General features: G+C 50.7%; 6 protein-coding genes and 1 non-coding gene across 7 annotated transcripts; 3 read left to right on the forward strand and 4 right to left on the reverse strand.

The window, feature by feature from the left end:
• Nucleotides 1-1365: 1365 nt before the first annotated feature.
• VTN00DRAFT_5517 (uncharacterized protein) lies at nt 1366-1763 on the reverse strand (the record flags this gene model as incomplete). The annotated part of the gene is made up of 2 exons (XM_069432057.1): nt 1366-1625; nt 1733-1763. The coding sequence occupies 2 exons, from the start codon at nt 1761-1763 to the stop codon at nt 1366-1368; spliced, it is 291 nt and encodes a 96-aa protein (XP_069287954.1).
• A 306-nt stretch (nt 1764-2069) lies between these two features.
• On the forward strand, nt 2070-3452 carry VTN00DRAFT_5518 (uncharacterized protein; the record flags this gene model as incomplete). The annotated part of the gene is made up of 1 exon (XM_069432058.1): nt 2070-3452. The coding sequence occupies one exon, from the start codon at nt 2070-2072 to the stop codon at nt 3450-3452; it is 1383 nt and encodes a 460-aa protein (XP_069287955.1).
• An 824-nt stretch (nt 3453-4276) lies between these two features.
• On the forward strand, nt 4277-4923 carry VTN00DRAFT_5519 (uncharacterized protein; the record flags this gene model as incomplete). Its single annotated transcript, XM_069432059.1, has 3 exons — nt 4277-4292; nt 4432-4641; nt 4760-4923. 3 exons carry the CDS (start codon nt 4277-4279, stop codon nt 4921-4923), a joined length of 390 nt encoding a protein of 129 aa, XP_069287956.1.
• Nucleotides 4924-5011: 88 nt separating this feature from the next.
• VTN00DRAFT_5520 (uncharacterized protein) lies at nt 5012-5272 on the reverse strand (the record flags this gene model as incomplete). The annotated part of the gene is made up of 1 exon (XM_069432060.1): nt 5012-5272. One exon carries the CDS (start codon nt 5270-5272, stop codon nt 5012-5014), a length of 261 nt encoding a protein of 86 aa, XP_069287957.1.
• Nucleotides 5273-6469: 1197 nt separating this feature from the next.
• VTN00DRAFT_t111 lies at nt 6470-6586 on the reverse strand. The gene has a single exon. It is a non-coding gene; the product is annotated as a tRNA-Lys (tRNA).
• A 349-nt stretch (nt 6587-6935) lies between these two features.
• Nucleotides 6936-9645, reverse strand: VTN00DRAFT_5521 (uncharacterized protein; the record flags this gene model as incomplete). The annotated part of the gene is made up of 5 exons (XM_069432061.1): nt 6936-7326; nt 7392-7484; nt 7554-8745; nt 8803-9246; nt 9309-9645. 5 exons carry the CDS (start codon nt 9643-9645, stop codon nt 6936-6938), a joined length of 2457 nt encoding a protein of 818 aa, XP_069287958.1.
• Nucleotides 9646-10677: 1032 nt separating this feature from the next.
• On the forward strand, nt 10678-11312 carry VTN00DRAFT_5522 (uncharacterized protein; the record flags this gene model as incomplete). Its single annotated transcript, XM_069432062.1, has 4 exons — nt 10678-10773; nt 10856-11035; nt 11105-11184; nt 11231-11312. The coding sequence occupies 4 exons, from the start codon at nt 10678-10680 to the stop codon at nt 11310-11312; spliced, it is 438 nt and encodes a 145-aa protein (XP_069287959.1).
• Between the last annotated feature and the right edge of the window lie 1263 nt (nt 11313-12575).

The raw sequence follows: 12575 nt of genomic DNA on the forward strand, positions 1-12575 counted from the left end.
GATCTGGATGTTATTTTCGCCCGCCTGCTCCCCCGACTGCTTAAGTCGCAGCCTTATGACGCGTGCGAGAGCAGCTTGCCAAATGGGATTTCCTGATGGGCCCAGCCTTAGCCCGCGAGGCTAAGTCGATCGCGACGCGCCAACAGTGGAACTGGACTGGAGCCGCCCAGCCTTACAGCCTCAGGCAAAAAAAGAAACAACAAAGAACGGGGTTGTCGGACCCACCGGACGCTTCAGACGACGATCCCCCAGCGTCTGCGTGTACTTCGCAGTCTCAGCTGTGGCGCAATCAATCCAGGTGTTGCACGGAGTTTCTGTGGCTTCGCGTGGTTGAAAGAGAAGGAGTGAAAGAGAGCGATTGGGCACGAGAGAAAAGGGGGTTTTTAAAAGAAAGTGCCTGGGATCAATGGAGTCGTGACACCAGCAACTCGTTCTTGTCGGAGAGTTCCAGGTGATATATCAAAGAGGGCCTCGCGAAAGGCCGACTGAAGAATGAGATGTCAAGTTTTTACCACGGGATCGCGGAGTAGATTAGCTGACAAATACGGAAGCGACTCGAGAATCCTCCTGCGACAAGTTCACGCTGGGCACCAGAGTCTCCCTGTCCTGTCATCCGCGGCAGCTGTGACTATCCGTCGCTCTGGTTGTTATTCATATGTTGACCGGCAACGGCCGAACAAAGGTGATGGTATTTGTTTGGTCAGAGGTAATGCAGCAAGGTTTTGTGTTTTTCCTCTGCTGACACCCCTGGATAGGGGTGGAACTCAAATTCTTCGCTGAAGACTTATGAATTGCACTTTGCTGGCTGCAACTATCTAAAGCAGATGCTCTGCTGGCTGTCCGGTTGATGCTGCAGGGAACGAAGACTCGCTGGTCTCCAGGACACAAAAGCGGTGAACACACGACCACACGAACCACTAACTGACGTCTGTTCCTCGATCTGATAACTGCCCTAGATGCTACAGCTTGCGATTCTCTCAGTTTTACAGCAAAAAAACGCGGGAGCTGGATGCCAGATGCCATTACGCGCGTGACAGCTGGTCCTCCACCCTCTGCTCTCTGTATGCGAAACGCGGAAGCAGAGAATAAGCTTATCGATCCCTCCCTCTGACAAAATGCATCTACTTGGCCGTTATCGACAACGAGTACAGGAGTCTCCATCATGGATCATCTCCATATACGGAAAAGTCCAGGTCCATCTGAACCATACTATCCCAGATTTCTGTGCGATCGCGTCTTGAAACGCGTAGGTCCGGTCTCCCCCGCGTCTGCGCGTATCCAGAACTTCTCGGGCCTTCTGGGGTGAGTTGAACAGACCAGTTACCACCAGCCGGCACCGCTACTACGATGCTGAACTCTCCGAGATCAGACTATCGGGCTAACGATAGCGCGAGTGAGGTTGTTCGGCAAGATGCCTGCATCTTGGTTGTCGGAGTAATAGGCCAGACTCGTCCCGTTCTCGTCCTCCGTATCGCGTACAACAGGACTCGAGGGGCCTCTCCATGGCGCCCCGCCCGCCACCATGCGCTTCCAGCCATTCATCACGTCGGTCCTGCTCTTCACGACCGCGACGTTCTCGCGATGCCATGCTACAGTCGGCTGCAGGTTCGCTTTCTTGACTGCTTCTGAGCACGAATCCCTCCGTTCTTGCCCCTCGTACGTGACTCACACCCATGGAGGGCTTGTTTCCATGGGTTTAGTACGGAGGACACTATCCTCCCAGTTTTCTTACCTTGTGTTAGCTTACGTCTTTTCCTTGTCATGTTTCGTGTTCCTCGGGTGTTTACTCGTTGAAACATGTCCTTTTGTTTCTTTTCTCTGTTTTATACTTGGATATTCTGTTCTCGAAGTATCGGATATACTTCGCGTTGAATGCGAACGCTTGTTGCAATTACATACTACATAGAAGGATTGAAGCATCCCGCCTGTCTCCTCAGTTGAGCCCTAACCACCGTTCTGTGAATCTGCTGCGTGCGATTTCACGGATCCCTCTCATCCGTTTCTCTGTTCCACTCGGACTCGGGATATAGACCGTCTTCCAGCGCAGGTCGCAATGAGATCTCGTCCCGATGGCGCCTGGAACAGCCTTCGCTCACTTCTGGCACACAGATCTCACTCGCGACGCCTTCCTAGGCTGCCTGGGAAAAGAGGAGCTTCGATCGCTGCGTCTCGCGTGTCGTGAGTTCAGCACGAAAGCAGCTCCTTTCCTCTTTTCAGACATCCAGGTTCAATTCCGTAGCAGTACCTTCACGCGCCCTTCGCGGACGGCGGCGCTGGAACGAATTGGGCACCATGTTAAGACATTGACATTCAAAATTCCTCATTCGTCGGAGACTTTCCTGCCTCCGCTTCTTGATCCCATCACCGGAGAGGAACAGACATTTGTCTATATTCCCCAGGTGTATCCGCCCAGCACCCCGTGTTCCCGATTCAGCATCCCGAGATATGGGAGCTGGGAGATAACAGATCTCCTGGTCAAACAGTACCCGCCGCTGTTTCATGCGGCTACCAATATTCCTTCTTTTATCTGCGCCTTCAACAGCATGTCCTCTCTACGTCATCTGAAGATCGTCTGTGAGGGACAGTCACCTGGCCACCGCTACCGTCGGAGTGTTGTCGACTACGCTTTGATATCCCTCCGCGTGGCAGTTGAGCATGCGCCTCTTACGTCTCTTGATACCTTATCCCTCCTCCCCATCCATCCGAGCGCACTTCTCTACCTCCGGCCCAGTATGGGATTTGGGACGTCGCCCGCTTCGCGCAAGCGCTGGATGCAGATTCGAAAGCTTGCAATACACATGGACAGCTTCCCTTACGGTCGTGGGCAACCAATGGACCACCTGAGGCTCCTGCACTCGTACCTGCAAAGCTACCCCAACGTCGAGCGTTTCTCTTTCCGCTGGAAGGGCGTTAAAGGCCCATGCCCTCTTTCGCTGGCGACAGAGCCTTGTCTAGTATCTCCCGCGGACGATGTACCAAAGCAAGCGTGTCCGAAGAGGTCTACACGACCTCCGAAGCCCCTCAAGTTTCCCGCCCTGCAGTACATGGAAGTGGAGAACGCGATTATGGACGCCTCGCAGGTATCAATATTCATCCTGGACCACCGACGCAGACTTCGTGAATTCTACTTCGAGGACGTAGTCCTGCGCAGCGGCACCTGGGACGATGCCCTTGCGCCATTGACGCGGATCTCAGGCAGTGAGAAGTGGAAAGAGAAGCAGGAAGAAGTGATGGATGTACCGATCGTGCTGAGCCTTGTCGGTATGGAGCGGAGTCAGATCCAGAAAGCGATCTGGGAGGAGCAGAGGCGCAAGGATCTTGCTCTGCTACACAACCTCCGTGAGGGCGCCAGCAACCTGGAGCGCGCGAGGTCGAAGACGCGCGAGCTGTTCTGGGGCAGTTCGGATCATATGAAGAGGTTCTTGCGGTCGTCGGTCTTGAGCTGGCGGTAGGGTAGTGTGACTGACAGACTGTCGGCCGGGATGTTGGCGCTGCTTTCCCAGAATGGAGATGATGTGCAGGTCGTGTGTTTGTAATTTCTTACAGCTTGCTTTTTTTGAGGGGCGATATGTTGACTCGTAGTATATGTGGAGACCCGCTCGGGGAAAATGCTGTGTATGGCGGGGAAGCCCGATCTGTTGGGGGACAAAGTCACAAACCAGGACGGCGCATGGAGTGAAGCACAGGATGGTGATCTTCTCTGGATGCTGAATAAGGTTATGGTGGGAGTCTTGATCGGTTTTCGGGGGCACACTGTACAGGTCAAGACGACGTCCGCTTTGGGAGGGACAAGAAGCAAACACTTTGAATTGTCGAAAGGACCACCAGAGCCAGAACGGACGAAATACATGTCAGAATTAAGTGCTCAATCTGCAGTACGTAGCTTGAATGTCAAGATACAATTTCCCATAAACATGAGTCTGCGGGCCCCGAGCATGGGCGCGCCGCGGGTGTTGTCCAAGTGCGTCTGGAGCCCCGGGCAGCCTCGGCAGCGCCGCGTCACATGTGCTAGTTCCAGCTTGCATCACACGCGATATATATACGCCGCTGTGCCTCGGGTCTGTCTTACGCTGTCATCTTCTTTTAGCTTCCATTCTTCTATCTCTCCATCTCTCCTCCATTCCATCGTTGCGATCGGTCCTAGTTGCTGTCTGCAAAGCAACGTCCCCCGCACCCCTTAGATACCCGATAAGCGACCCATTCGATCCGCTCAAGCTTCTCCCTCCCATACCTATCTATCTCCTCAGCTAACTACTATACGCATCACATATTCACCATGTCTGTCAAGGACGGTAAGTACTGAATAAGCAAGCAATCAAGCACCACAGATTCCGCTACCACGACAACCATTCCATTCCCCAAACCAATTCCCTTACGCACACAAAAGACCAAGCCAAGTCAGCTCACTAACATGTGCGCGCAATTGCTCAGCTGCATTCCCGGCCTCCGCCGCTTTCGACGTGATGAACGCCGCCCTCAAGTCCGATGATGCTGAGCGCCAGGACGCCATCAAGAAGGGCAACGCCATCTTCGCCTTCACCCTCACCAACGCCCAGGGCCAGACCAAGAGCTGGTACCTGGACCTCAAGGACAAGGGCGTTATCGGCGAGGGTGCTGCCCCGGCGGGTGGGAAGGCTGATGGTGAGCTAGCTCTCTCTCCGCCCTCAATTGTCCCACGCCGTTTAATTCACCTACTTACGTGCTTCATTCGCTGCCTGATATCGAATCTGCGAGCTAACCTCTTTTGTTCTCCGCACAGTTACCCTCCTGCTCTCCGATGAGGACTTCAGCGCCCTGGTCTCCGGCAAGGCCAACGCCCAGCGCCTGTTCATGGCCGGCAAGCTCAAGATCCGCGGCAACATCATGAAGGCGACCAAGATGGAGCCGATCCTGAAGAAGGCGCAGACCAAGGCTAAGCTGTGAGCTTGTTCTCTGTGTTTACAGGAGTCAATCCACAAGGCTGTTGGATTTTGCGTCTTGTTTGCTGCTTTGCTTTTGGGTAGAGACGGGACTATACACACAGACATGATATATGAACAAAAAAAGGTGAAGAGTTATATGCTATGCTAAGCGGAAAGGCTGAGTTGTGGCGACGATGAGATATCCAGATGTGAGAAAGAGGATTGTGGTAGGGACATGAAGCGGATTGCATCCGATTGAATCTGCTGGAAGTTCTTGACCACGTATGAACATGTACCATTAAACACATCCAGCCAAAGAGGCCATTTTTGCTGCCTCTCGGACGTGACAGGGGCATTCGTGACAGGGGCATTTGGCTGTCCTTGTGATGACATTATGTTTCGTTAAAATCATAATATCTATCTACATACCCTACCTTACTATGATCTGGATTCCCCAACACTTTCTCAATCAAGAACCATTATCGTAATATCGTTGTAGTTTTTGATGTCTGAAGCACTGTATTTTCACTTGTAAGCTGTCTGAGGGACTATTAACGATCGGGGTTTATCGCCGCTTATCCCGGTTATCCCTGAGCACAGCTGCTCCTAGCGTTCATTACTAACCTAGACTAGATCGAGCACCGCCCGTTTAGGGGGATGAATCTGTAGAACCTGAACGTTGAACAGAAGATGTCCGAGCAGCATTGGGAATCGGAAGTACTGATCTAGTGGAGCAGCCAGGATCCGAACCTTGGGAAAGAGTCAAAATAGTTGGGAGGACCCCGTCGCTGCCTAACAGGTAATCAGGAACCTCAGGTGAAACTCAGTGGGTAATGATAATATTTCTGATATAGAACCGACAAATATGCAGCAGGTAACGATTGATGTTGCCAATAATCAAGTTTCTGGAACTACGCCATTGGTTTTACCGATTGACCTCATTTTTGATAATGTACTTCCTCAGCTGCCAGCAAATAATGTGTCTGCATGCCAATCTTCTTTTTTTATGGACGCGCCGCGGTTGCTGAGATACGGGGTACGGGTTTTCCAGGCTCTGGGATAACACAAGAGGGAAGGCAGTTGAGCCGTCAGAAGGTTTGTCAAGCTGCGGTCCCTTTTTTAGTGCCTTCTTGGTCCTTTCCGTAGTTATGCGGTCTTCCTCAGAACGTCTACCACCTAGGTAATCCAGCTGCTCTGTCTTTGAGCCCTATCTTATCTGTCTCCAAAATTTGTCGCCTTTGTTTTGGTCCAAGTCCTTGGTGACCATACAAAAAATGTTACTACAAAGCTTAAGAACATTAATGTATGTACATACATACAGAGCACACGTAAGAAAAGAGTAGAATCATACCCTTAGGAACAACAGCCTCACAGTAGTAGTAGTGGTGGTGGTAGTACCTGATACTTGGTACTCTAGTACTGCTGAGTAGTATCTGGTTCGCTCGCTAAAAGTTTTCCGTGCCCTGCACGCACATCCCGCACGACATTATGCCCATCCCACGCTAAAGTGGCAAAAATTACTCAACTATTCCCACCCCAAGAATGGGGGAAAAAAATGCAAAAAGTCAAGCCGAACGCGGGGGTCGAACCCGCAACCTTGAGATTGCAAGATCCTAATCACTGTTTTCAATTCAGTGATCGGGCTTGGTAAGAGTCTCACGCTCTACCGATTGAGCTAGCCCGGCTGATCTTGTTGTTCGGGAATAGCAGTTAAATTATACTAAGTGATTTTTAAGTTAGGTGGGGGTTTAGACAGGTAGAAGGTTTTGCCCTATATGCTGTTGATTTTATACTTTATTCAACAGGGGGTGAGAGTTTTGTGCTACGCCTACTTAGCATTGTCGAGAAATTTTCTTTTTTTTTCGCTGAAATGAAATTTATCCAATTTTTCTGTGTGCGACTACGTCATACAGACAACAAGATATATACCGGGCAATTTTTATATGCTTATTGTAGTACATCGAGCACTAACAACGATTTATATATCACAGAGACACCACGTCACCCGGCATGCACTGCATAATGGCTTAGGTCTCACCCCAGTGTGAAATAAGTGATCGTATCCCCATAGACGTTGACATTGTCCGCGTAACTCGCGAACGACCTCCCATCCCGCACTATCATGTTCTGAACTCCAAGGGTCGTCAGCGTATACACGCAGAGGTTCCTCGTGCCGCTGCCGTCGATGTCGAATATCTCGCTCTGGCAGTTCTCGGGACCACCGGCGTTGGAGCACGTGGTGCTGTAGCTGTTGAAGAAACTGTACAGGCCTGCGCCGTAGATGGTGACGCCGTCGCTGTTGAGGATGCGGAGGCCGAGGGCGTTGCAGTTGCCGGGGAGGCAGCTGCTACTGTATGAAGGGTCATTGAGGGTGGCATTAGTTGGGTAGGGACTGTTTCGTGCGTCGGGGTTGGGTTGGTAGTATCTGATGGAGAGCATGGTTAGATAGGATACGGGAGCTGTTATACATTTATGGTGGTTCAGACTCACGGCGTCTCTGTCTGGATGAATCCGGCCACGATAGAATGGGCATTGGAGAACTGATATTGGTATAGTGAATGATGTTCCACGCCAGTTCCGTATCTGTATTTGTTTGTGACTTTTTGTCAGCAGACCCTTGGAAATTATGCAAGAGACTTAAAATTTACATACAGCCAAACTGTATCTGCTTCGACTAGAAGCCCACGGCCAGTATAGACGGATATCTGAGTGCTAGCTGCATCGTCCAAGTCATGGTCCGCCGTCCAGAGCCAGACATTCTCCAGGTAGGCGCCGCTGGCAGCGCTCGTGATGTGCATGGACATATACGCCGCCTCGCAGGCTGCAGAAACCGCCGCTGAAGTCGGGCATTGCGCAACTTGTAGATTGGAACCGGCGAAGCCTCCAATACGGGTGTGGACGTCCCACATCCCCGAACCTGATGCTGCAGCCAGATTCCACTCAATAAGAACGGCTCCGGGGCAAGATCCTTGGGTGCTGACAATCATATCTGACCACTCGACACTGCCGGAGTCACCTGCCCTTCCAACTTGAGCAACTGGAAGAGGCTGGTTGATGTTGGACCACAGACTTCCGCTGGCCATAATCACGGGGTATGATTCGCCGACAATGCGCGAACCAGGGGGAATATAGATCGTATTGGTGACTTTATACACGCCATGGTCAAAGAAGACGATTTTACCAGAAGAAGCAGCAGAGTCGAGAGCAGACTGGATGGCTGACGTGTCGTCATTTGAACCGTCTCCTTTGGCGCCTGCACTTCGGATACTCACAAAGGAAGCAGTTGATGAAGCTTCATATTGAGGTTTCGTCTTGGTATAGTAATTCGAGGAGCCACTTGCGAGGAGGGCACCGGCTCGTGTAGCCGGTGTGAAGGAACCCTGGAATGTTTGCGGTCCAGAAGGGGTATATCTGTGGCCCTGGCCCCAACCACTAATGGTCAGGGTGCTGGTTGTGCCATCTAGGACTGTTCCGCTTGGGCCCTTCACTGCCGTCGGGACATTGCTCAGGTACACGTTTTCGAGAATCAAGCTACCTGCTGTTGCTGGAGAGGAGCTCGTTTTCCATGCAGAATCAACAAAAACCGGACTGTCAGTGATAGTACTATCGATTATGTTAACAGACCCCACATTTTGAGCGCTGGAGCCTCCATTGCTCATCGAGAAGGCTGTCGTGCAGTTTCTGATGGTGATTCCCTGGTACGTCCAGCCCCAATTCCATATTTGGGATATCCCTACCACAGCGTTGGAAATGTCCAAGTTGCGCATGGTGAACTGTTGATTTCCTATGTTGGCACCATATAGGCCACCAATGATTGTAATATCTGAGACAAAACCTCCCGAGCCTGTGCCAGTTTAACTAAGTCTTCCGAGTTGAATCATTTAGGCCAGCCAAGTCTTACCATTTTCAATAAAAAGCCCTTGATGCTGCGTCCCTGAGTTCTGACTCATGTAAATTTTGACATTTTGAATGCTTGTTGCTTGTCCAGTGGGCCAGTGGATACCGGTGGCAGCTGAAGACGCAGGGATAGCAGTCATATCAAGAATCAGGTTTCTGATTTGTTGGTAGAATACGCCAGTCGAGGTCCAGCCCTGGTTCCCGTCGCTCTGGTATTGATCACCATCGATGAGTCCAAGTCCTGTGAAGCCTGCTGTCGCCTTAATAGTGGGCAGCGAGTTTGGATTACCGATGAGTTGGGTAAAGTAGTAGTTAATGATTGACGAAGAAACCACATAGGTCCCAGCCGGGAAATACACAATAGCCGGAGTCGTCGTGGAGGACTGACGACTTCCTGGTCCTTTTCGAGAACCCGCGCTGATAGCTGCATTGATCGCGGCGGTGTCATCTGTTACGCCATCGCCTATATGCGTCTTAGAAGCAGTCTGAAAAAATATACAGAATATGTACCTTTCGCGCCGTAGTCCTTGACATTGCGGAACACTGCATAGCCGGAAGGGTTCGAATTGAATGCTGCGACGCCCTGGTGAGATATATCTGCCAACCAGTAGGGTGGATCATCGACAACGGCATTAAGGAAGGCATTCCCGTGCTTTGTCGGGTTCCCTAATGCCGTCTCTGAGGCCAGTACCGAAGTGGCAGAACCTGTTGGGCCATTGTACGCTGTGTATGCTGAAAGAGAGCCCAGTACAGAGTCGACCACTTTATCAACAACTGGAATATCCAGAAGCTGGGAGGACACTCCTGCCATCAGCGAAAGAAAACAAGCCACATAGGTGGGACGCATTTTCAATATGGCTACTATGCAGGTAGCAGAGGTGGTTGACGAACATGCCAGGGGAAATTGCCCGCGCAAAGGTTGGGGCGTACACGGCTTTTGAATCTATCAGATATCACAAGTTCACCGTGAATATGCAACCTACGGAAAGCTTCCAAGCGCTCCGTAAACAAAAAGGGGACCCTGGCGCCCTATAGTTGTGCTCAATCTCATCGCTAGTACCGGGGCAGACCAGGAGTCTGCCATCTGATCGAGAGGTAGCAGTGACATTGGGGAGCATGACCATGTAGCTGGAGGTCACTCCGTCGACGACGACCGGGGTCTTCAGTGGCCACAACTTTGGAGGGTATCATCGTATGGTGAGTTAGACTCTCTGAAGATGTCACGTTCGCCTGGAAAACATGAAACGGGGAGGTCAGCGGAATCTCGGCAGGGGAAAATGCCTGGTCTTCAAAACGCAGTAGAGACTTTGAAGGACGCTAACAAAAAAGGCTCCTTAAGAGGCTTCTTCAGATCCAACCGTAGGTCAGTATTTTAACTGCGGGGAGACAGAAAGAGGGATCTCACCTCCGTCCCGTGTGACACCGGAATGCATCCAACCCGGGTTGAGCAAATCCACCCCTGCTATGCACTTGAGTAGAACGTGCCGACGCTTGCAGCCTCGCTTTGACGGCCACATCATGCTTCCCTGACTCGGGCAGCATGAATACGTTAGTACTGTTCATTTCAGTGTTCCATCGGGGTAGGAATCCTTGTGATATCCATATTGAACCACGAGATGAAGAGTTTCCAGGACCTCTGATAGTTTACGTGGACCTTCTGATCTACTGTACCCCACCTATAGTCCAAAGTCTACCACAAGGTAGTGGTAACTAATAGTACTCCTAAATACGTTAAATTTCATCATATTTCAGCAAGAATTCCGGAAGCAGAGCAATAAAAATGATGGGATAATAGGCTAATAAGCACATTGTCTTTCGTCCGCCGATTTTCTACCAGAGTCTCCCTACCTAGATTCCCGGTGGATTCGTGTCTGATACAATGCGTATCACAGGGAACACCGCCAGCCTAACGACACCCAAGCTTGTTGGAGGCGAAGCGCCGGGTGCATCTCTTGCTGAAGACGGGGATGGAATGGTGATGACGATGACGATTATGAGAAGGGCCCTGCAGCCGAAGTAATTGCCTACGATGGGAACAGTAGAGTCGCGCTGAACAGTTTCGCTGCCCATTACACCCCAAATCCGGGGCAAAAGGACACCGTGAAGATGTGATGCAGGTGGACATCGAAGTTCAGGTAAATGGCTGGATTGTCGACAGAGCATTTACCATGACCTTGGATCCAGTCTATGACTATGTCGTCGCAGCTGTTAAGGACGCGACGAATACTGGAGTCAAGGTCAGTACAGTCTGCCTACCCAATCAACTGAATCCGCCCAGTATTCAAAATGCTGATATTCATCCATAGTATGCTGGAATTGACGCCCGTATGAGCAACATCGATAGTGCGATTCGGGAGGCCATGGAAATATATGAGGTCAAGATCAGGCAAGACATTCGGTGTAAAGGCTATCCGAAACATCACAGACCACAGCGAAGAATACCGTATCCATGGCAAGAAGACGGTTCCTTTCGTCAAGAACTCGGACCAGATGAAAATGGAAGGAGGTGATTAGTCGCGGTGACGACTATTAGCGCCATCCGATCAATTTCCGTGAAAGCTCAAGGATTAAGTTAGATTAAGTTCATTTTCTGCGGTCACTTCTTCGATGCAATTCTGAAAACTAGTACCTACCCAACTGTCCGCGCTTCTTTGAAACAGATATACCTGAGTTTAACTAGGAGACCGTTCACTCTTTGTCAAATGGCCTTCTATTCATCCTGGAAATCCCCATTCAGCTCTGATAAAATAAGTCACTATCCAGACGCCGTCTATCGTGAAGTATAAATGCCACGAGAGTGCTGAACTAGAGGTTTTCCAACCAAACTGCTGTTGTAAGCTTGCTTCCAATGTTAGCATTCCAGTCGGAGACTAATACTCACCCATATCTCTTTGCACTCGATCATCAGTTAGGCCTCACTCATTCCACGAGGACACAAAATTTGAAAATATATTCACGTCTGAACTTGTATATCTCTTAGTTGCCATGTTTTTAGACATTTTAGTGTCTAGCATCTAGAAATAAACAATAGCCGAGTATATATCCATACATATATATATAGATGCTTAACATAGGGGAGTGAGAACTTCTTTTTTTCCCCACTCGTTTCTCAACTCCTAGCATCATCCTGAAGAAAAGTGGATCGTATGAAGACACTGCAGCTGTCCGCATTAGTGCACGTCTACACTCGGGATGGACCGACTGGAGAACGTCATATGCTCCGTTGAAAGTTGAGATACCCGAGCGGGCCGTGTCTGGACTTTCCGGGAACGATGCATATGTTGATAAGTTCCCACAGCAGTCTGAAGGCCTTGACAAAGAGCGTCCCCTCGACAGCAGATCATCCCCATCCAACCTCGATCTCAGTCTGCGGTAGCACAGCGGCAGCCACCGTTGCAACCAAGCCCAGGGCGGATTATGTCATCCTGCCAAGCCTGCTGTTCTTGAACACGGCCTAGCCACGTGACCACGTTTTTTGCCAGCAGCCTCCGGGCTGGGAGCAGTCGCGAGCCAAGGGACCTCCGACAAGAAAACAGTGCCGACACCAAGAGGAATCTCGCCTCCTCCTCCATCCTTTTCTTTCCCCAAGGCAGAGCACATCAGAAAAGCAGCGCACGAACTGCTTCCAAGAGCGCTGATTTCCGCTGCTCTGCCTTCCCCACTCCTCTCCCGTACCGAATCCGATTCGCCTCCCTCCCGATATTTTCCAGCTTCGTTCACAGTTCACAGAAGGCAGTCGTGCACATCGAGCGCGCGCCCACGTATTGTCTTGTCATC

Source organism: Thermoascus crustaceus, assembly GCF_041956765.1.
Source record: "Thermoascus crustaceus strain CBS 181.67 unplaced genomic scaffold VTN00scaffold_3, whole genome shotgun sequence".
Lineage (NCBI taxonomy): Eukaryota > Fungi > Ascomycota > Eurotiomycetes > Eurotiales > Thermoascaceae > Thermoascus > Thermoascus crustaceus.